Consider the following 25,290-nt stretch of genomic DNA (forward strand, 5'->3'; position numbering starts at 1 on the left):
TGTTTTGCTACTCACTATAGAGTTGTGGAGAACATGTTCTATAAGGATGCTTTTGCAAAATTGTGAATTCAGTAAGGGTCTATGGCAAATCACTACTCCCTTTTGATTGTCCTAGTGGTCTTCATTCTTCTGCTGTCTTGTGTGGACTAGGGTTTGTGAAAAGAAGCAACACGGTTTTTGAAAAAGAAGTTGGAAAACATGTTAACAAAATGGGTGCTGATTGGGAAGTCATGTGAAAGATTATGATTATTTGTTCTTTTTTGACCATGTTGAGCAGCTCAGAGTGATGGCAGTGGCTTGCACTTTGAATCCAGTGTGATAGATGGAAAATGCTGCTTGTCTGAGGCTGATGATTTGCAAAACACTGGTTCTAGTTCTCACTTCTCCTGGAAATCTTTCTCCTGGAGTTGAGGCAGTGAAAACAACTTGTAGAAATTTTTCATTTGCTGCAGCCGATTTCTGTATTAGCTTTTGGTTTTGCAGAGGAGAGATTTTGGTATGCCGAAAGCAAGAGGGTAAATATGTTCAAATTAGGCAAAGAATGCTGTATGTCATCAGGAGGGGACAATTTCAGTCTGTCTGTGTAAAGTAGTGAAAAACTGCCCTGGTAATCTGGGAGAGATTTTGGCATATTTTTTATGCATGTGCAGAAAACTGAGAGAAGCAATTTTAGCAATGAAAGCTGCCTCACTGTCCTTTCTGGAGAAGCTGCTTGTATAGCTAATCAACCAAGGAGCAGACCTTTGCTATGTGGAAAGTACAGCGGCTGGAGTTGGTGTTTCCTCCTGCACAAGAAGAATGTGCTCTTCTTTAAGCCCTTCCCAAGTAATAAAGTATGATGCCAAGCGCTGGCAACAAATTAGGATTCATGATGAAAAGGAAACATCTCTTACTGAGCATTTTGAAGAGGCACACATTTTTATTTTGAAGCTAGCATAAGTAAAATAGATTTCATTGTCTGATTGTTCTCATTAAGTGACTGGGACCATATTAAGATTTCACTGCAAATGTATTTGCATTGTGTAAGCTATTTTATCACAGTCAACATTAATTGGTGTAAAAAAAACCCCAAGCTGACTTAATGAGTATAGTATCATACGCCATCCTTTTGCTAAAGAGAGACACATCTTCAGCTTGCAGAGGTGCATGCTGATAGCCACTGGCGTTGCTGCTACCACGTTGTACCTATTTTAAAGATAAATGTAGCACCAGAATTCTGGAGGGTTCAGTCTAGAAACTGAATCCACCCTGAAAATCCTTTTTAAAGTAAAATAATTCCTAGAGCTACCAACCTTCTGTGACTTGAATATGAAAAGCTTTACTTCAGAAAGAGAAATATTTTATGTAATACATGCCTGGATGTAAATGACAGACATTTTATTAGGAAAGACTTTATTAAAATATAATGATCTACATTGTTTTTATGTAATCTAATGAATTACAGTAAAAGCCTGAGAAATGAGCTGGAAAAGGTATTCTCCCATGAAAGTGAGCTATGATAACCTTTTTGTAATTCTTTAACATGTTGAAAGAGTATTTCTACACAGACTTATTAAATTAAGCAAGGTCACCTTTTCATTTTATTAACAGATTTCGTTTGGCAGATCATGGACTTTGATTCTGAAAAATGTGGATGAATCATGCAGTAACATATGTCAAGTAAAAAATTGCTTATACAATGTTAAATAATTTTGATATACATTAAAGCTTTGTTTTTAACATTGCACAATTGTAAAAATTAAAATGCTTAACTACTCTTTTTCACATTTGCATATTGATTGGATGTGCTTTAATAATAATGATATTTCTAAGTGGATTATCTCTCCTGACTGGGACAGTCTCGATCTAGTATTTGCATAAAGGGAAGAAAATACTATTTTCAATAGGAATATAAAATTCTGTTCTTTTGACATGAAGTATACAATCATTACTTTGAGAGGTTAGCTATAAATAATAACCAATGAAGCTGGTCATAGGCTTAAAGATGAGCACATACATTGCATTTATCAGTCTCACCCCAGTTCAGCAGAGCAGGAATAAAACTGACATCATGTCATGCAAGTTGTTCATATGCGTTCCCAAATCTTTTCCTGCATACTACAGCCTTTTTATATAATACATATATGAGGAGGAAAATTATATTTAATGGGTGCTACATAAGTTTAATACAAAATCTTGATGTAATTGATTATAAAGAATTTAATTGTCATGTCTAATTAAGACAAAAAATGTAATTTGTCTTTCAAGTCTCTTGGAATTACTTTTTCCTGAATTTGCATCTGTCACCTCTCTCTTTTGCCTAAGAAAAAGTGATGCATAAGCTCTTCACTGGTATATATAACAGAACTGAGAGAACATCCCATCAGTAGCCCCAAACTTTATGTAAATAAAGGAGTTAATGGAATAGGTTATTTTCATATTGCATATATGGTTTCAAATGGAAATACACTAATATACAGATGTAGCTAGATCTCACTATTGTGTTAACAGCTCAGTAGTTCTGCACACATATGCAGAAAACACTGTTCTTGCTACTCAGGGCACGCAGGCGGGGTGCAGCAGAGTGCAGTTGACTTGGCCCTGGCAATCGCAGAGCAGGTGACTTGATTACACTGAAATCAGGCAGAAAATGTCCTCTTCTGGCCATTCGAGTGAATCAGTCAAATTATCGAGTGGCAAAACTAATTCTATGCCTTGGGCCATCAGAGCTGCCACTTCCTATAAGTCAAGCCTTCACTTAGTGTGAAATTGTTTTTTATTTTATTCTCTTTCATTTATTATGCTTATTTCAGCTAATCCAGTTAGTGAATGTGAATTACCCAGTATACTAAAGCGGTTTCAGATGTGCAGCCTTCTCACGCTTTACTGGTGAAATATGAGGCCTGCTCTCCTCTTAAGGCAGTCATGACTCTGTTATGACCTATACAGTTAAAGTAATATTTCTGTTTCTCCAATGAGAACTCAAATGAGGAGAAGAGTTTGAATATGATTTAAAATTAACTAAAAGTGCATATGGTTGAGCTTTATTTTAAAAGCAGATGTAATTCAGATGGGTCACATTTTTAAGACCTAGAAACATATCTGCGGTGAGTTGTAGGCCATTAACTACCAGTTAATTTGAAAGAGTTTGACAGAGCAAATATTCCCTTGGAAAGCACTGAATATTGTTTTCAACATTAAAATATTGCTTTAAATTCTGGCAGAAGCAAAGCTGAGATCTGCTTAAATCACTCATACAGGTGATATACCCTAGGCAATACTTGGGTATATAATTCTGTCCAAATGGCAGTCCCTTATTTGACTGCCCTCTGGTACACAGCATTTACATTTTCCAATAAAAGAAGAGCAAAACATATGGAGTCTTTTATTTCAAGCAAAGAAAAATCAAAAAGAATAATGAGAATAAAAAGTAAAATGCCTGTAGTGATGGGCAAGGGAAGTTACACGGGAGTTGCTACAGCAGAGTGCATCAGAATAGAAAAACAAAAGTAGCCAGAAGGCACCTCCCATAGGCATTTAAATAAAGATTTTCTATAGGTATACATACAAAAATATGTAGATGTATATGTATCATATGCTAAAACAAAGAGGCATGGTGTGGGAGAAACCAGATATGTTGTTTTAACTCATATTCACACAGTGCTTTGAGCTGACATACGACTTGGGCAGATGAGGGGACTTGAAGGGTAGAAGGAAGTAAGCAGAGCCTCAAAAAGAAAAGTTGAAAGGATCATACTGTGATTAAGATGGATGCATTGCTGACAGTGTCAGAGCAACAGCTGCTAAATCTAGGAGGCACTTGAAAGAGTCTCTCTATTTTGTTATATATGGAAGTCAATAGGTTATTTGGGCTAAGAACACCCTATTATTCAAATTCAGCTGACCCAGAAAGCCTTGCCATCTTTCAATGGCAATTCGGAGGGCTTTGCCATTTAAATAGTGGATTTGGTATTTCCCAGTACAAAATTGTTCTGTTTAGTCTTGTGTGGCGTATGGATATATTGATCTCAATTTTTTTTCCTGAAATGGGTTAGATTAGTCTGTGTAAGGCTTCAGAAGACTATTTGTGTTTGCAGATGGATTACACTGCTGAAAACTTGTCACCAGATTCTCAAACCTATTAAACATCAAGGAAATATACCATAAATTGTTTTGTCCTTCCTGTTTTGGAACTGCTTCATTAACATTTTTAATTATAGATGATATTTCTTCATAGTAGCTTATCAGTCTTATTGGTTCTTACTTCATAGTAGCTTATTGGTTAAGTGTGAGTCCTAATCCTGTTGACAAATTTTGTTCATTGATGGGAAGTTTTCACTGTAGATTGTGTGTAGTAAAATATTGTGAAAAAAGGGTTTTTGCCCATTGATACGGACATGTCCTTCCCTTTCTGATGTGTCTCTCTTGATCTCCATTTTTCATTGCATCATATTACTCTGCCTTTTGTCTTTATATTTTTGCCCTTGACTTTTATGTCTACACTACAATTTTTGTTGACCTTGAGGTTGCCCTCAATTAGCTGAGCCATTTCAGTATCATGGCCCACACCAAAATCCTCTTCAACGTGCTTCTGATTTGAAAAGCAGACCCATCCTAGAAACTGGTCTGTGACCATTTTTCTTTTCCTTTCAAGTTAGTGTTTATTTCCAGGCAATAAAGAGGAGGAGTGATACAAAAGAGATAGAAATCAGAAGCAATAAATCATAGGATTGCTGCTCGTAGGTTTCCTGTGCTCAAGTCTGCAGTGTCTGTGTCACCTGCAAAAGGAGGAGGATTAGGAAAGGTTTGGATGGGAGAGATAAATCTTATCCCTGAAGGTTCAAGAAACCTCTCAGGATCCAAAGGGTGGCTGCCAGGGATCAAGATTGGGAATTTGATGAATAATGGTCAGACAGCAGGTTAGGCTGGCCTCATGTTTGACCCTAAATAGGAGGAAGGTGTTTGAGTGGCTAGATTGCATTATGGTTGGGGTTCTTTCCTCTGCCATTGATGACAGAAACCGCAAGACCCTGCTTTGTACATCTCCTCCTATGGCTACGCTTGGTTGCATGCCATGCCCTGTGTATGGAAAGCCGGTGTTGGCCAGTCTTTGGCTGTCCCCATTCTGTACTGGAATTTGTTCTCTGGACAAAGTTCTGTACTGACAACAACAAACCTTGCTATCTGCTGGTGAGATAGGGAGTGGTTTTGGCTTGTGAGTAGACAGAGATGAGGATAGTTTGTGTTGTTATCATAAAAGATGTGGTATGATCAAAGGATGGCCTTTGATCTCCTTGGTTACTTTCTGTTCTTTTTTACCTCCTTCTCTTATCATTCATCAGGTATTTTTCTGTTTTTCAGATTCTGATCTGTGGAGCAGCAATGTCCAGATGTGTTTGTGTAACATCTCTCTAGAACTTCTCTGCAGATACAGTAAAAATAACAATGAGATGGAAGTAGTTTACTAGATAATAAAATATTGCTTAGTTTTAGGATTTACTACATGAATATTTTTGAAGGCTAAGATGATTAGCCACTACGTTAATCGAGGAACTAGATGGTCTTGGTAGTGAGCTGATTTTCTCTTGCTTTCCTGTTTTCCACCTTATGTAGATCATACTGCTCTTTAGAAGAATGGGTGAACTGTGACATATAATGTTATCACTCACATCACACATGTATTTTTGCTAGATGACAGTCAGTAACATAACTCCAGTACCTCTATCTTCTGCATCATCAAATTCTGTTTTTATACATCTTCTGTGAAGTAACAAATGGCAGTTTTGCAATGGATGTTGTGTGATGCCATTCAATTGCAATTGGAAGGACAGTTAAATATTGTGGTGAAGTGATTTTTCACAAATACCAACTTGTCTTAGATAATTTTTTCTCCATCACCTAGATTACATTCACCTGCATAACTTTAAATCATAGTAAAATTGGAGTTTTAGCATAAATATTTGTGATTATGCTTTTATTTTCTGACTTGCTTGGAAAAATTTCAAGTTTGGTTACCTTTGCAGTTAAATAGACTAGCTGAGAACGGTTCATAAAGTCATAACATTTTGCAGCATTATTTGTATTAAGGGAAATTCAGGGACTCGTGTCAACTTTGGCAGGAAAAATACTTTGGATGACAGTAGTTACTAAGGATAGTACGAAGCTGCTCACATCTTCATTTTAGAAGGCTTTCAGTAAAAGCTGCCCTGTCTCAGGCACAGGTTGGTATTTGCTGGTGGTTAGACATGGACAGAGCATGGAGGTGGACTGTGGTGGATGGAGCAGGGACTTGATGCATGGTCCCAGGTGTCTCCTCTTCTATATGACATCCTGTGAAAAGGGGATGACTTGGCTGTAGTAGCAGTTTTAATCTAGATCTTTCATAGCTGCTGACAATTATCTGAAGGGGAGTTCTACTGGTTAGGTAATTTTCTGGTAGAAAGTGTGGAAATGACTGTATGCCTATAAAACCGAAAACTTGTCATGTGGCTAAATGTACCCTTGTGTGTCTCTTACATTCATGTGAAAACACACTGAGTATCTTGTTTTCTGTTTCTTTGCTGAGAATTTTATTGGAGAGAATTAGTTATGTAATGTATGTATTAATCAGATTTTCAGATTTTTCCTTTTGATAGAAGTGCCTTGTTTTCACAATTTGAGACATTCATTCAGATCTGTGGTGAATGTTATCTATAAGCAAAAGGGAACTGAAGTATCTTCCCCAGGTTAGTTTTAATTTTGCTTAATGGTTGAAGGAAGATGAAGGGCAACCTCTTCCCCAGGGTTAACTTTAGAACTTGAACCTAGTTAAAGGATTTGAGATCTGTTTTGTATAAATTGTTTTAAAAACTGAGAAATTTTTAAGGCACATACTAATGGGAGGTGCACGGCTTCTGGCACAAGAATGGTCTGGGGACTCGGGATTTTCTGGCATCCAGTCCCCATTGTGCCATTTTCTGTATGTTTGGGTTCTGAATATCAGATGTCTGCCTTCTTGCACGCCCTCCTCTGAAATGATGCCAACAGTTGTATTATACCGTGTAGGGAGGGAGGAGGTTGATTAATCAACATATTAAATACTTAGTTGGTGGAAAATATGTATAGTACAGTGAGGCCATGATTATTAGTCGTGTCTTTAAAAAATCTTGCACTCAATTCCAGGGCATTCTGCCGGCATCAGAATAGTGAGAGCAGACTTCTATGGTGAAATTGTAGAGAACCATCATAGATTAATTAAAGTTACAGTCCCTCGACATTTGTATTCTATTTGGGATGTCACTTCTAGTAAGCTTTTTAAAAATGTGGTGGTGCAAATGGAAAAGTTTCAGCAAATATTAAACGTAACAATGAAGACTTTTGTTCCTCATTAAACCATTTCTTGATGTTTCCTGATAGATTTTCATCTAAACACTTGCTAATCCCAGAGCTCTGACAGGCAAGGCCTGCTGAATTAGGCCAACCACTGCTACAAATAGCTACTGCACATGAAACAGTAATCATTGCTTTCCAGTCTATTATTAGATTAACTTCATAGGGATTGCTTTTTTCTCCTGTGAGTTGATGCATAAATGACATGCTTTACCCTCCAATAAATCTAACAGCAGAGTGGCTATGACATGATGTTCATACCCCTTAGTCCCATGACAGATTATTTTTGATGGCTGCAGAACTTTACAGCAGCTTGAAACCATTAGAATTTAAAGGCATCATTGAAATTTTACAGCGTACCTGACTCAGACACAACCGGGCTAGTACTGAGCTAAGTTTGCAGTGGATTGGCTCCACGTTGCGATTACCTGTCATGAGGAGTCTTACTTAGTTAGACCGATCCCCAGCTGTCGTTCAGACTTGCGGCACTGCACCTTCGCGGTCTCTCCTGGGAGAACACACCTTTCTATGCGTGATGTTCCTGTGCTTGAGACTTTCACTTGGTAGCAGTTGGATGCACGTGGAGACCATGTTGTGCGCACACAGTACCTCATATACATTCATGGATGAACATAGTGAAAAACATTTGAACCTTTGTCGCATGTTAACCTCTTTTAAGATTGTTATATTGCTGATGGTCACTTTTCCCCCGTGTAGCAATAAATAGAAGTTTGCATTGTTAAAGGATGAAATTCAGTTTTAGTAGCATACATGTGCTTTTAATAGTGTTCTTTTTTTCCAGATTTAAGAACTTTGTTTTTTCCTGATGAAACCCAGATAAAGTTTGCAAAGCTCAAGACTCTTCAAATCCAAGGTGTTTACTACTATTTCTATCTCACGTGAATGAATGATTGTATTTGACTCTGGTTCTAAACTGTGTTTACCTGTTGTTTCATACAGCTGTCTAAAATTTGCTGCTTTTAGATGTAAAAATCACAGCTCTAAATGGCTAACTTAATAGGAATATATACATTAATTTCCATTGATTTGTATGTGTGTTTGTACATACCTAAATAGCATCATATCAAATTGAGCTCTCTAGTTTTCCATAAATCTCTTAATATATTTCTATTCTATGCGGTTCCTTAAAAAAAAAAAAAAAAAAAAAAAGTCTTTTTCATCTAACAGCATTGGGTTTGTCAAGCAGATTAAGGTCGATGAATCTGGTATCAAGTAGAGGGCTAATCTTAACACAGATCTACTGTAGCCTGACAGTTTATGTTTGACAAATGTCCTTTTTAAGGAATGGCATCATAGAGAATAAGATATGAAGATAGTATAAATGATACATATTGTTGATAGATAAATATGAAATTCTTCAAAGAAAGCTTTAAGGTATTTGCTCTCATTAAGCTGCCCTTTTTTCTTAAAAAATAGAACAATACAGATGTTTAATAGTTATGTGGATTGAGTCTCTTAGTAAGTTGTTTTTGGAAATGGGTTTTCAGTTCTGCATATATTGTGGTCACAGGCTAACTTTATCTGAGTATTCTTTAGCATAACTGTCCTTTTCTGTTTAAGAGAGAAAATAGAACAGGAAGTGACAAACAGAAATTTTTGTGGGATTCTTAAGGTCTATAGTTTTATGTACCAGTATGCTTATAATATTTTTTGAAATAGGACTGATTTTATTAGGGTAAAATACTTATGCCTTAGGAGGAGAATAACTTAAAAAGATATCAAGAAGGCATTTGAGTTTCCAAAGATGAACTTTCACTACAGAACTTTGAGCATTAACATCTATGCTCATTAAATCAGGGAAGAGAATTAATGCTTTCTGTAGCCAAGCACATACTAAATTTGGTCATGTTAGAACATTCTGAAATTTTATTTCAGATGTTTGCAGCATTCTTGAACAGGGTTTGAGTCTCGTCTCTGTCATACTGTTTACATACGTATTTGAATACCTGGGCTGCCTAACTTAAGTCTGGTTGCAGTTGGTCTACTCACTGTTGTTACAGCAGTATAGTCAAGGCTAAGTAGTTTTCATGGTACTGTGCTCGCCTATAACATCTGCAGGAGTGACCTCCTTTCCCTCAGTATGGATATTTCTGCCTATTTTGTGATCTTTAGATTTATAATTGATGATGAAATTATAATCAGTTAGGATCTGTCTCACAAAACCTTCTATAGATGAAATAAAAGATGTTGACAATACAGGGAACCATACAATTTCAGAATTAGGCCATTTTTCTTCTGACCCATGAGAGTCAAAACTGAAGAGAACTGAGGAATAGTCCATTGTTTATATCCATATGTAACCTTGCAACATGTGGATTAAATCTCCTCTGCACCTGTAGTATAATATTTTCCTCATGCTACAGAATAATACCTTAACTAAAACCACAGCAGCTTTCTAATGACTTCAAAGAAATGAAAAACCACATTCAGGTTGAAAGCATTTTATTGTTTGTAATTTTTAGCATAGTGCATATTAAATGTAATAACTGATGAGTTTAGTAGAATAATCTCTATTACCATATGCAAGAAACATGCTTCATAAGTTATATACGTCTTTAAAAACTGTTAACTTTTATAGAATTTACTGCAACAAATCATTCTGGGAATGCTGTATACTTGTGTTTTCAATTGAGGTTTCAACATTTGGTTGAAGTATCTTCCACACTTCCATCATCTCATAATTTCTTTCAGAGAAAAGAGAGAACAATCTGTGTGTTGGGTGGGAGGATGAGGAAGTGCTAATTGAAACCATGTAATAAAAAGGTAATTTAGCAAAACTATTAGGTTTTGGTTTTTTACTATTTTAAGCCTATTATTTTTAAAATTACTTCTGTATTAAAAAGCTGTAAAACTACACTGAATGTCAGCACATTGCATCTTAATTCTCATTTTCCTTTGCATGTATAGTAAAATCTTTATAAATTGAGAACTAAAATTAATTGAATAAACTTCGGTTGAAGATTTTTATGTTTGTTTGAATAGAAAAAAGCATATTGTAGACTTTTTCAAGAACATTTAATCGTTTCTAACATTGACCACACCTCGAACACAGGAAAAAAGTGCTGAGGGAGAGAAACAAAAACCAAGAACAAATGTTAATTAGTGTTATATGATTTACAGCTGTGTTTACTGCTGTACTATAGTTGCTAACACCTGTATCTACTGCTAGATTATAGTTCTCCACCCAGTAAAGAACCGTTATCAGCAACTGCTTTTTTCAGCCTTACAGCCAGTGAGTTGCACCAGTTCAGCACAGCAGCCTACCTGGAGAAATGGGCAACAGGCTTGACACAGGTAACTTTTTTTTTTTTTTGCCAGGTCATCGTTAAACTGAATTGCTTCCTCTGTCTGGTTCCTACAAACCCCTCACAAGGAGGGACTTTGTGTTACACTGATAATACAGGGGATTTGGCAACCAGGAAAAGCAGTGGCAAGACGGGAGCAGGAGAGCAGAGGGCTGCTGCTGTATACATTGTGGCTGCTGGTACTCCTGGCTATAGGCAAACAGTTATGGGGTGTGAACTATCTGGCCCGGAAACTGGATGAGAGAAAGGAATCTCTAGGTTAAAGTGGATCACGAATGGAATCGGTTGCTCGTGATTTGGTTGTGGTGGTGGTGGTGATATTGTGGTGGTGGTGGTGGTGTTGTAAAAAGCTAGTTCTTGCTTTGGGATCTGTTAGCAATGTGCATCTATGCTGGTGTGTGTGTTGCAGGGGAGGCTTGTGCTGTAACACTGGGTGTAGGGAGAGGTGAGCATCCCACTTGCAGAAAGAGGTAGATTCTCCTCAGTTGTTAGGGTTTTGTGGCATCTCTTACAGTGTAGTAATTGTTGCTGTGCACAGTGGGCTTTACAGCATGAGATGAGGTGGAACCGGGCTGTGACAAATAGTCCCAGGAAACCACAAAGGAAGGCAGAATGCAGAATATGATCAACTTTTCTGCATCTCTGAAAGGTACCAGATGCTTCTTGAACCAGCAGGATTGCTGTTTGTTTTTTTTTCCCCCAGTCCCTGAGCTGGAAGTGATGTTACCTGCAATTTCTGAGCCAATAATGTGGCTAAAATATTATTTGCTTTTCCTGAAGTATTTTGATTGGTAATGGGTGGTAAACTTTACAGATGCTTCCTTTTTTTCTAAAGTTGAAAATGGCTACAATCCATTTAGTATAATAGAATCACCAAACAACCCAAATACATTAGAGGACATACAAATTGAAGATAACCGTTCAGTCATTATTTCCAATGGTTAAAAAATGTGATAAATTATTGATCATGTTCTGTTACCCTATAACTTCAAAAGGTTTTATGATTTTCAGGAACTATAACAACAATTTTAGAAGTATAAATAACGGTAGCAACAGATGTAGAATATAGCATTTAGTAAATCTAGGATATTCATATATAAACAAAGTGTCTTCATATGAGTATATTAATATAAATAGAACAACTGTTTATAGCAAAAAATGTGTTGTTATTAGTAATAACATTAACAGTAATAATAATCATCGTTGGTGAATTAAAATACGTAAGAACTCATAAAAATAGATTCCTGACATTCTTGAATCTGAAGACTTTGTCTCAGCAAGGCATAAAGTGCGTTAATGCCAATTTGTCAAAGCATTAAAAAGATTTCTGAATCCATAGGTAAAAGGTTTCCATTAGCAAATCTTACATTAAACCAAATTACAAGATACAAATTGAGAAACTTTATATGGCAGTTAGAATGATGTAAACTTTTTATTTCCTGTTAATGATTATTGTATTCTGTAAATCAATACACATATATATTTAAACATACCAAATAATTGATGTTGATGAACTCCCTTTTACATCACACTGTGATGCTTTAAACAGCTTTTGTGTGCAGTCACATTTTGAATCCGTTTCAGTAGTTTAGTCCATGTTTACATCTATGAATGCTGTTCATATCTGTTGTCATGGTAAAAAGATACAAACCCTGAAACATTGAGTTTGATGTCCTTGTGAGGGCAGGGAACTTTTTTTGCAACTGTTGTCTTGGCATTTCAATTCACCTCCACTAGGGTCCTGAAGATCAGCAACAATTGAGGTCATGGCACAAAATGAAGTAATTTTTGCTGCAGTGGCCTGTGTTTACAGGAAATGATGAAACATTATGTTATTTTTTATTAGTTACTATCACATTTCCACCTCGTTTGACTTTGTGCCACTTTGAGGGTAAGAATCTTGTGGGCTCATGTCTTGATGACCCACTCCTAAGGCTAAGTTGAAGAATGTCCTTCTGAATTTAAATATCTGAATCTATATTGCCTAAACTGGGAGGTTCTGGTATTGCTTTACATATTTTCTAAATTTTCTAAGAACATACGCGTTTTACAAGAGTTTAAAAAAGAAGGTGAGCACCTAAGTCAACTTGTGGAATATATGCTGGAGGTGGGACTGTCTGTATTCCACTGCCTGCACACTGCTCTTCTTTTTAAGAAGCAACAGCAGCTTCCATTACATGCTGGGAAAGATGGTGAGAGGTTCACAGACTTGGAGCCCATGGGCTTGGTTGCAGCCTGTCTCCTAGGTGTGGTCATTAGATGTTAATAGCTCTCTCTTCATGGAGTCCTCATTAGTGCACCCCTGCAGAGAGCAGTTGTCCCATCATACTCCAGTCAGGGCTGCTCAGGACACCCTTTCTTAACCCTTTTCAGTCAGGTTAGTTTAACAATTTAACATATTTTTGAAATGGGTTACAGAGCTACTGGAGGAGTAGCACAGCTGACACATCTGACAGCAACGTCATGCACAAGTTGGTAACGTGTGCCTGATGGGCATCCCAGTGGTAACTTCTGCAGTCAGTAACACTGCAGTGGGAAGGGATAAAGTAGAGTTAAGCTCTTAAAATCAGTCTCTGCTCTCCCATTTGAGTAAATGAATGCAGTCCTGTTGTCCTTGTTTCACTTGTGGGAATTTGCAAGGTTGGGTGTTTCCTGAGGGTGGGTACCCAAATCCTGCCCGTGAAGCCTTTTGGTGTCCAAGACATTGCACGAGGCAAGAAGATAGGGCACAAGACCTTGTCTTCTGGAGTAGCAGCTATTGCTGATTAGGATGCATTAGGACATATGAAGCTTCTAGAATTTTCTTCATCTTAGTCAACAAATAGGCTATAGAATGAAAATAGTTTGTATATATTGCTACCCAAAAGCATATTACAATTATCTTTAAAGAAGCTCATCCAGCATTTTGCAAACATCAGAAAACAGCAAATTACAGTAAATGAGTTGGTATATATTCAACCAATAAGTAACAAAGTAACTGATCTATAGCGGTTTATTATAGTGGATTAATTGTTTTGCCTTCTTGTTACAGTTTTAAAAATTTTCTTCTAATGATGCTAGTGCCATCTCTTAGGCTTGCCATTGACACAACAGTAGCAGGGCTAGAAAATACAGTGTATTTAAAGCAAGTTTTGCCCTGTGAAGATCTGAACGTTTCACAATTTAAATATGAAAAGTCAGAGATATGTCCACTTAGTGTACACAAAATTCTGCTAGTTCATTGCCATATCTATACACATATGCCTGCACACATGTATTGCAGTGCTTCATGTGCCTTTGCCTAACTGCAAAGGGAAATGACATGTTGCCCTTCCTAAGCATTACTCCCATTTCTTCTCTAGCCATGCTTGTGCCTGTGGGTATACAAGCATGCCCACGTGTGCCTGTGCCCACGTGTACACACACACACACACACGGCAGAGCAGTGTTGACATAGCTTTTCTATTTGCTGTCAGTTATAAATGCTGGGATTACCTGGGCGATTGTTTTCTCAGATTGCCATAAAGTAATCTCAAACCTAATACTCCAACAACCGTGCACTAATTAAAACCGCAATTATATTTTTGCTCAAACAAAACGACTTAATAAACATTATCACAAACTGTTTACCCTTCCCAAAAACAATTTATGCTCACTAATACAATTTCCCATTAAAACTGCTGCCAGGTAAATTAAAAACTCTTGAAATAGTAAGTAAGTGGGAAATTAATTCAACAGTTTAATCTAGAGCTAATAACAGTTGCAAGCTCAGAAAAAGATTGCTACAGCGGGGAGTTAATTAACAGCTTATTCCCCATTTGATAAAAGTAATCCACTCTAATTCCAGTGTAATTTACCTCAATGTAATATAAAACCACAAGCTGCTTCTGGTGCTAGTAATTATTAGCCTTGTCCTGTGGCCACACTGACAATAAAAGTCAGCAGTATCTTAATAATAAGAGGCAGTCTGCTAAATGCCCACAATTAAAGATGTAACATGAAATCTTGAAACTGCAACAATCGGGTATATTGCTAAACAGACTGGAGGTACAATTTCAACAGAAAGGAGCATGTCTAATTGCTGTCCCTAGTTCTGATAACCAGGTGTGTCTTTCATAAACCCAGGTTATTCTGTTGCTGTAAGATCTGTGTAATAAATGGATGGGGGAGGCTGTAGGATACAGGTGGCAAACAGGTCTGCTTGTTGTTTCAACTTCTGAGCAAGCCAGTATGGATGCTTTATTATTTTCTCTGTTATGCAAATGAAATACGAAGTTTGGAGGTCTTGACCTGAAATACAATACTGGGATTAGAAATTCGGTGTGGCTCTTTTGACCTCAGCTATATTGAAGTCTGTGTTCCTTTCTTTTCTCTTTTCATGAGGTTAAACCCACGGATCAGATTTTATACATTTATATATATATATATATGTGTGTGTGTTTGTGTGTGTATATATACACACACACGCATATATAAAAACATATATACAAACATTAATCTATACAAATGTATGAGAAATATGTTTTATTATAAATTTTACTGTTTGATCCCAGTATAATATTTTCTGATAATTATTTGCTCTTGAGCAATCATGGCAGTCTATTACTAGGGAACTTGAACTTTTAGTTTGGTTTCTGAGTATCAGGTAGACTCCCTGGTTGGCTCCCCTGATTTGTTCTTAGCACTTTTCCATTGTCACTGATTTAGGGATGTCATGGTAAGGATAAGGATAACTTAGTACACTGTAATCACAATTTAACTTAAGTGCACAAAATTAAATGACCTATTTTATCATATAAATACTGATACTTGAAATAAAAAATGTATGACATTATTTTAACTCATTGGTTATTAACAAGGGGTGAGTGGTTTTGATTTTCTGCTGTCACCTAAAACGTTTGTTTACAATATCGATGTACTTGAGTAACTTCCTTCTGGGGCTTTGATGGATTTCTCAGAAATAAAATGCCTGCTGGGACATGCTCCATTGGATAGCAATTGCTAACAAATACATTTGATGTTATAATTGTGGGTTTTTTAAAATTATTCTAAACAAAGAAAGAATTAACTTGAAAGGCTAACTTCACAAATACAAAGTACAGCTTCTAGGATTGTGTGCTCATGTCGTTATAAAGCTGTCAGAGCTGGTGACAAAGATGAAGACAGTGGCTGCAGTGATAGTTTGGTTACAGATACAGTATTCTTTCCCACATGTTCTTCAAAAAATCTGAATTTTCTTGGGTTAGTGCAGAGACAAACAGATGTTCAGAACTAAATTAATGCTTTTTGAATGTCTGGTAGGATACTCTGCGTACTGTCATTTTTCTGCTAGTCCTGGTTTGCAAAGCCAATACATGTTTTTTTCTACATAAATGTAGTTCTTCCTTATTTAAAATACTAATATTTTTTTTTTCAGATGGAAGTTTTCCCTACTTTCAATACTGATTTTTAGTTTGAGTGAGTAATCAGCTCTTGGGCAAGGCATGTTTTCCCAGGGAGAGCTGGGAAATACCACTGTATTGTACACACTCTTTTTTGGCAAGTAGCCTGCTCTCTTTCATAGAGGCTTTTTTTTTTTTTTTTTTTTCTCTTTAAACTGTGAGGATGGTTGAACTCTGGAGTGCTCACTGGAGTGAAGTCTCCAACCTTGCAGATCCTCAGAACCCATCTGGACACTGTTCTGGGCAAGCTGCTTCAGGTGACCCTTTTTGATGTGGAGGGATTGGACTTTCATGATCTTCAGAGGTCCTTTCCAACCTCAGCCATTCTGTGATATTTCTTAATGTGCTGGAATTTCTCCTTAATCTAATGTCAATTTATTGTTTTAAGGTCTCTCAGGCTTTTTCCATCAAATAAGACAGGGTAAGAGCTGTTAACTGAAAGAAGCATAGAAGAGAGGAGTAGACTGAACACATGAAATGTTAGGTTTTTATTTCTGATAGCAGTAATAAGAACTCTTAGGAGAAACTATTAGTGTCTGACTATAACTACACTTAAACTATGCTACCCACTCCCACTTCATTTATTTCTGTACTTAGCAACAACCAGGTCTATCAAGTTTAAACTTAATTTGCAGTTCTGAGTTTGAAAGGATTTTTAAAATTTTTGTTGTTCAACAGATCTTCAGTCAAATAAATAATCCTGACTGCAAAGGATTTTCTTTCTTACTGGCATAGAAGTCATTCATAATCTGCATTTGTATATATACAAAATCTCTAGTATGAGTGAAGTGATGCTTAAAATTGTGTAGGTCAAGGATTGAAGCCCAATCATTGTAGATGCTCAAAGTAGATAGGCCTAGAAATGAATTAGCACACCTCATCAACTGCTCATCCTTGTTAATGCAGCCCTTAGTGCTTCCATTGCAATCATTGTGTCCATGCTATTGGAGCTGTAGCAGAGCTGGGGAAGACTTAGAGCAGTTCTAGCACAGCAGCTTGAGCTCAGCCCTAAATTACGCAGGTTAAGGAGCTGCTCTGCATTGCAGCTTGGGCTGAAGTGTTCTAATAGCCAGATAAAGTCCTTGATTTAAATATGATTTCACAATTGAGTAATTTGTATTTTTTTGTTTAATTGCATTTGACAACTCAAGGGAAAAACATTCAAGAAATATTTGAAAATTTGATATCCTTGTTGCCTATTCTTCAAATATATCTGCAAGGTTATCGTTATGAAAGGTTATATATAAATTGATACAGTATTCTGCAAGGTTATGGTATTCTGACAGTTTTAATACTTATTTAGTATTTAGCTTTTCAACTAGACTGTGTAGGGTATAACTGCGAAGGACTGAGACTTGCAGGGTATTGCTTTGCATCTTTGTGTGTCTTACGATGGAGAGTTGAATGAGGAGGCTTCTCACAAGTTGTGCGTACAGTCTGTTGTGTGGGGATGGCCAAGAGAGTTATATGTCCACTTCAGAAATGCTGTAATTTACAGATTGATAGATTAAAATAAACTGACACCAAAAGAGGTTCTGGGGTTGATAATCCTCTGGTAATGGGAGCTCTCCTTTTCAGTAACTGCTGAGTCAGGTGAGTCAGTGCAGGAAGGGGGAGTCCTCGTTGGTACGTGTGAGGTGACAGTGTTAGTATAATTATGCTGTGTTTTAAGAACAGAAATTCCATTCTGCATCGTCCTAACATGCTTTGGCAGCGCACCAAGCGGCAGCAACTGCTGGGTCAGAGGGAACTGTGGCTTCTGCCGGCCATGGAGCAGGTGAGGTGCTCACTGACACATCTGGGGCTGCGAGGCCAGGGCAGGGCAGGGCAGGGAGAGGGTTGGGTGCTGTTGCAGGCAGGTGAGGGGATGAGCGGGACACTCTCCCAGAATCGCCACTGGGTTGTACAAGCAGACACCCTCGGCACTGGTGCAGCTCCTGCTGGCCCCTGTCACTGCAATGCAGACCTCAGCTCAGCACCATGGTGGGGATTTGTGTTGTTTGTCATATCCTCTGCAGAGATACCTAAAGCATGAAGCAGAGACAAAGAATGTGCCTGTGTACAGGATACAAACATAAACTCTCTTTAGTTGGTTGTTCACCAGTGGTATTATAGTCAGTCTCAAGGTGCATTAAAATAACCTTAAGGACACACCTTGATTTCCATATGAGGCATGGTTAAACTTGTTAATTGTCATGGATAAATGTGGAAAAACCCCAGCCATCAGGGACACGGGTTTGAAGCAACCCTTCTTGCCTGTTATAAGAGTACATTTCTAAAGAATAGATGCATTTGAAGAGTGCGTATGCAATGAAAACCAATAGACCATTAGAATAATTTTTCTTAAAAAGTTTAAATTTCACCAAGATATTTAAAAACCTAATTATTTGTGTACATAATTATTGAGTGCAAACTGTCTGTTTACATCCATTGTACATAAAAACAAAGTCATGTCATATTCCAAGGAGTTCACCATTTGCAAAGATTCTGACTCTTCCACAAGAAATTTTACACTCAGTAAGGTAAATTTGCAGTGCAAGTGATAGCCTGTGGACCTGGATTTCATGCATGAGTACACAGAAATGTGTTAGAGGATCATATTGATAATCTGTACGGGCCTCTTGTGTAGTCTGGGCTATGAAATTTCACCAAGCTATTCCTGTGTTAAGTCTGCAACTTCTAACTAAACTCATTCAGTAACTGAGAAACACATCCAGGCCTAGCTGAAAGATTCAAGTGATGGAGAATTCATCCCATGCCCTGGTAAATTGTCCCAGTGTTTGTTTATTTGTGCTGCTAAAAGTTGACCCTTTTTCCAGTTTATGTTAAGCTTGCTGCCTATTGCTGCAGATTCATTGAACTTTATCTCTGTGGTCAAGTGCTTGCCATTTTGCTTTCACTTGTTGCCTCTTTCCCTCACTCAACCCTGAATTCAATGAGCTGGTAGCAGATGTACCTAGTGACCGGGAAAGTGCGAGTCCCTGACATAGAAAGAGAAATTACATTAGTAATGTTGGTAACAAAACTTGATGTGGACTATGGCTACAAGCAGTGGGGGCAGGGATTGGGACTGGCCATGCAAAGGAGGATTTCAGAGCTGTATGTTCAGGAGAGAGCTAGGTGATACAATTAATGATTTATATACAATTTAAATTCATGTTTACAGTCATATAACTTGTTAGCACATTTTTAGCAAGTCATTTATTTTCTTCAACCCCGTTTGTCTGGCCTTTCAGACAACTGCCATTATGCTAATGTAATTAATATACATTCTAAAAAGCAGGATTACGACAGTTTATTTCAGGAGTGTCTACTTTGCGTTTTTAGGGTTTTTTTCTCATGATGCCACTCAACATTACACAGCTAATGCTAAAAGAACCTGCTTTTCTGCAATTCTTTCTGGCATGGAAGGGCTTTCCTGTATTTCTCTGCCTCATTGACTCTCCATCTCATTTAAAAATCTTTGCTGAAAATACATCTTTTTCCCCTTGCATGACCCTCATAATTTTTATCTCTCTCTGCTGTTATTTTAGTATGTAATTTTACTTTTAAACTAGCTGATGGCCCTTCATTTGAGAAAGGGCAATCAATAAATTATGTGCTGATTGTGGATATTCTTCATCATATTTTTGTATTTCATTGTCCAGACTGTAACAGTTGATATATATTTTTGTTGTACTTTTTCACCTTCTTCAGGGTATCATTTTTCTTGGCTTTTAATAATTGAAAGAAAATTCAATCTTTTTCCATCATGAAAGAGAGAGAATGAAGGAATGAATCTCTACCTGCTAAATATCATTTATATCAGTTAATATCATTGCTGAGGAAACACAAGCTTGAGCAAACTCAACATGGGTTGAGCAAAGGAAGTGAATGGTTTTCCTGAATAATTTTTAGTTCATGTCACTAAATCATCAGCTAGCAGCTTCTGGAGGTAGTAAACTTCTATGAAAAACTGACCAAGAATTTCTGAAATACTTTTTTGTGAAAACAGAAACTTTTTTGGGGGGAAATTTATGTGACAGTTTTAACAAGAGACATTCTTAAGACCCACCTTGGTCCTTTTCCCAAGGTGTGAAGGGGAGCTCTGCATCCTTCAGGATAACTTCAGGCTAACTAGAATTTGAGTGTGCAGACCAGGGTGTGCAAGGTCTGGCTTCATGCCTCTGCTTTTCCACTGGGACAGGTTTGCACGAAGAGAAGAATAACATCCATGGGAAGTCAGTCTCTCCTGACCCAGAGGGTATTTAACTAGTTACTCCAAGGACAGCTCTAACAGGAGAGGGGTGGGAGATGATGGTGTAGCCCAGTGTTGCACTGCTGCCCAGATTTTGAGGTCCTTTGTGTATGTGCAGAGGCGGCTGTCATAGGGGTGTGCTCACTCCATCTTGGCCAGCCTTGCTTGTTGCCCAGGGGTTTTTTGCCTCTGACAAAAATCTGTTTTTCAATTGAATGCTTCTTCATACAAAGGCTTTCAAATAGGTTTTGCTGTAATTTTGTGTGGCTTTGTAGTTGTTGTGTGGTTTTGTTTTTTTTTTTGTTTTTTTTTTTTTGTTGTTGTTTTTGTTTTTCTCAATGTAAAGAGGGTACTAGTGACTGTAACTACAATTTATAATTAATAGTAAGTTTTCAGGAGTGAAGTTTAGAGAAATAAGATCCTACCTATTATAAGTATGCTCAGTTCTGACAACACAGAGGTCTGGGTGTGTGTGCAGGTAATTAAGCGTAAGTAATTTTGTCTTTTACTCTCAGGAGTATGCAGATATTCGTTGTACATTAGTTCTGTGGTCTTATTAAGTGGTAACTAGGAAAAAAAAAAAGATAGGACTTAGAAAATTTAGCTAGTTAGTTTTTCTGCCCATGAAACTTAATTTTTAGCATTTTTGTCAGCAGTTGTGTTTCCTCAAAAAGATAATTGGAACAAACATGATGAGAAAGCTTGTCTTACTGGTGTTTTATGTATTTTTTTATTAATTTAATATTAAATATCTGCTTGTTATAGCACCACCCGTGTATGAGTTACTTTCCCAGCATTCAGGAACAGTTGGTGCAAGTCTGTCTTCATGCTGTCACTTGATAACTAAATTGTAATATGTAAAAAACCACGAACATATTCTTAGGTCATCTCAATGCATGAATCCAATCTCGTAAAGATTTTCATTATGGTTTGAGGGATGAGATGTGCATCTTATTCATTTGCTCATACAGATTCTAGCTGCTGACCCATTCATCAAATGCACAAGTCCAGGCCAACAGGAATGATCTCTCCAAGAAAGATAAAAAGCAGAAATTTCAAATGAAAGACATTGTTCTTTGTACCAGCTCACCTCATCTGCCATGGCTTGTAATTGATACTATCTAGCTTGTTGTCTGCCACTGTATCTAAGCACTGCCTACTATGAGAGCAGCTGGGGAAGAAGGGGTAAATAGGAGCCATAGAGTTAATAAAATAAAATTAGGGGAATTCCATTTCCCAAGTGTTTCATGTACTGGGGTATTATTTAGAAGCCTTTCAATTATTTCAATCTAGCAATTTCTGAAAAAAATGAGCAAGCAGTAACACATTATTGGAGAGGGAATGTCATCAGTCAGCCAAAAACAAAGAGAGACTAACTTGCAATCTGAAAATGCTGATTGCATTTTCTGTGAAGCCAACAGCAAAAACATGGTTATTTTATTTCTTACTTTTGGTAAACAGCTTAATCAATTAATATCTCATTGGCTAATACTGTGTCTGCATCATTGGAAATGAATGTGTTCAAGTTTGACTGGTAGAGCTCCCAAAACTTTGAAGCTGACACTGAATTTTATAAATGTAAAGCAGCAAGAACTTAGTATGATACATTTTCAAACTACTTAGCAAATTGCAAGGGCAGCTCTTACAGGCATAAACATTATTTACTAAGTTTTAAATATACTTACCAGTGAATTGTATCATGAAACATGTCAATGTATCTAGAATACCTCTAGTCATGCAAGATAATTTGGTAACAAATAGTCAGTGCCAGTCTGTTTTGGCCAGAAATCTTCGTTATGAAAGACTCCTGCTTCAAACACTACTTTCCTGGTTAAACAACAATTATCATATCACAATTTGCTGAATTGCATGAAGAGTTCGCTCTTAGAGTTGGTCCCTCTGGTAGAATTCCAATAAAAATTTGGTAAGAAGTATCTCAGGAATGAGCAATCTACTGGCTGTGCTGCAGATAACATTTGCAGATGCGCAGAATTCCTGAGCTCTGGCTTGTTATGATTATTTACTTGGTTACTGATTTCAAGATGCATGACAACTTTTGTTGTGTGTTTGTATCTTTCTGTTTAAAGAGTATTAATGTGAGAAGCCCCAGTAAAATAGCTTTCATTTCTGTCTAGGGGAGTATGGGGAAGCAAGGAAGAGGAACAGTGTTGCTCTCTAAATTTAGTTCTAACTATCCTGAAGTCACTTCAACTTGGTAGTAATATTGTTTGCAAACTCCTAAAAGTGGATAGCCAAAATATTTATTTTAATGTGTATTTTTATTAAACTAGACAGTGTTATTACTGCCACAGATTAAAGACTTGTAATGTGACTTTAATATTGTTATTAGATGTTAATGTCTTAGGATAGCGCTCTGAAGATGAAATAGTTCTCATTTACTTTTCACCATAATGAAAACTAATGTGTCAGGGGACAAGAGATATCTTTGCCTTCTGTTCAGTTTGGCCAAACAGGAGAGACAAGCACGGAAGACAACAATTAGTCATCTGTGAGTGAATGCAACTGGAAGTTGTGTGTAAAGCCAGTTGAAATCCAGTCATACAGATCTTCCTCTCACTTTTCTGTTTTGATTAAATAAAATAAGAACAGACCATAGGTTGTAAAGTTTCCAAGACTTCTAGTAGGAGTTATTCATTAAGAGATTCATTAATTTTACAGTGGTTTGCAATACCATTTTGTACCATTATTGGTGACGTTATGATCATCATACTGCAAGCTCTTCCGGGAAGGGAAAAAACCTTCATTTCCTGGAGAGAGTTTGTTTTCTGAACTTCAAACTTAGAGACTAAATATTTTTTCTCAAGAACAAAAATACTTGATCTTCTGGATGGAATCAGAGTAATGCTAGCTTCAGTAAACCTGGATACCTATCACAAATGTCACAGATGGAACAAAATCTAGTTTTACTAGTATGTACATAGGAATATGTCTCTTTACCCATTGTTAAAATTATTCAGGGCAAGTTTTTTCCAAGTTAGGAGCCTGCATTTATTGTCAGAACTAGATCACTCTTTGAATCCACAATGGGGTACCTTAAATATAGTTTAAAGCAAATAACAACAGGGACATACGTTAAATTGGTCACAGATCATATTTTTGTAGTCTTACAATGTTTTGCTTGTTGCAACAAAAGTTGTGTATGAACCCGGAACCTATATGATCTCTTTCTCACTTTGCTTGGCCTAAAGGGCTTCACAGATGTTGGGTAGAAAAGCATTTTTCCCCTCTGATGCTTGCATGACTCAGTCCTAATTCCAGAAGTTTGGGAGCTCTAAGGCTTCCAGTCAAACTCACTGTCTTAAGAATTGGCAGAGTTTGTGAATGTTTTTGTCACACATATGTTATCGTAACACAGATATTAAGAGTGTAGTTTATAGAGGCGTTACTGCTAAGCACCTAAGAACAGGAGTGAAATTCATTGGATGCAGTTGTATTCCATCACCGCAGTTTTAAGTGCTGCTGAGTCTGGAATATTCTGAAAATCAAATTCAATCTATGTCTAGACATGCATATAATGTGAGAGTGTATCTTTTTCAGTGTTGTGGATTTCTTCCAGCAATAAATAAGCAAAATACAGCAGCATATGTTCTACTAGGTTGTATGTTATTTAGGAGAAAACAGTTCTGTGGGATATTTTAACCGTGGGGCTAGTTAACATTTCATTTAATTATTTTTGTCTATGATGTTAACTAATGCAAATTATTCTTATAAGAAGACTAGCATTTTATCTCGAGCATAAATGAAATGGCAGCACAGTACTTCTGTCTGCCCTTGCCTGTTACTGCAGGGTCTGTGGGCCAGCAGCGAGACTTGCTGGTGTGAGAGCGCTGAGGGCTCCTGTGCCGCCTGCGCGCAGCAGCTGCTGCCAGCAAGGCTTGCATTTGTCCTGTTGCACCTTTCTGTGCTACTATTTTTCTTTGGAAAATTCCTGTGTTTAAAAAAAAAAAAAAAAAAAAACAAAACAAAAGAAAGCCTCATAGTGTTAATTTTTGGTCTCTGACTGTTATTTTTTAAAAGGTGCAGATACTGATGTCTCCATACCAGATGGTGTGATCCCATGATGCCTCTTATAAAATGTGATATATAAGCATATATCTCACTAGTTCAATGTTCATAATATAAATTAGACTTATGATATGTTCCAACAGATAAGGCTGGTCCTTTTAATATTCCTACTAAGGACCAAATTAATCAAGCACTATTTTGCTTTATTTTTGCTTTATATTCTTGTATATTTTATTTGGTAGAAGTTCGTTTTTATCCATAATTACACTCTTGGCTTTTAATAAATTCCTTTTCTTGGATAGAACCAGACACAGAAGAGTATGAAGAGTTTATTTATTTCATTATTTAAGAAGCACAATATTTTGAAACTTGAGCCCACCAACATAGCAGTTGGAAGACTCAGGAGATAACTTTGTTTAAAATACATCTGAATTATTTGTATAGTATTCTACTAATTGGTTTAATTCTAATTTTTTTTTCTGTTGTTCAGCAAATTCCTATATATTCTATATAAAGAAATCTTTTCTGATTTTGAGCTTCCGCCTTCAGAAATTCTAGTGGCAACAAATTCCATAGTTTAATCTGCAGATAAACTTACACCTTCTCTGGGAAATGTATAAAATGCAAGGTGTAGATTTGTGCTGCTAGGCAGTGAAAAGGATGAGACCAAGTCCTATTGAGGTGATGATTAAATCTGCTGTATAATTAACGTTACAAGTTTTTGTTTCCTTCAAGAAAAATAAGGGTTACAGAATAGCAAGTGTCCAGCTCTTGAAACAAAGGAAGTTAGTTATTGAAGTTCTGTAGGCTTAATATCTTAAGGGTAGTGAAGTGAAAATAATCCTAGCTTCAAGAACAGAAGATTTTCAATGTCTGAAGAAATATGTAACTATATATTTCTGTATTTCTAACTGTATAACTATGAAGAGGAACA

General features: G+C 36.9%; 1 protein-coding gene across 7 annotated transcripts in view; it reads left to right on the forward strand.

The window, feature by feature from the left end:
- The window catches only part of DACH2 (dachshund family transcription factor 2), a 311,886-nt gene that overhangs the window by 169,248 nt on the left and 117,348 nt on the right, over positions 1-25,290 (forward strand). For 5 of the 7 annotated variants that reach the window (XM_042807358.1, XM_042807360.1, XM_042807363.1 and 2 more), the window contains exon 3: positions 8,150-8,221. The exons of the other annotated variants lie outside the window; for them this stretch is intronic. In XM_042807358.1, coding sequence (XP_042663292.1) covers positions 8,150-8,221 — 72 coding nt within the window. The remainder of the gene's footprint in view (positions 1-8,149; positions 8,222-25,290) is intronic. 7 annotated transcript variants of the gene reach the window in all.

Source organism: Tyto alba, unplaced genomic scaffold (assembly GCF_018691265.1).
Source record: "Tyto alba isolate M040663 unplaced genomic scaffold, T.alba_DEE_v4.0 Super-Scaffold_5, whole genome shotgun sequence".
NCBI classification, from domain to species: Eukaryota; Metazoa; Chordata; class Aves; order Strigiformes; family Tytonidae; genus Tyto; species Tyto alba.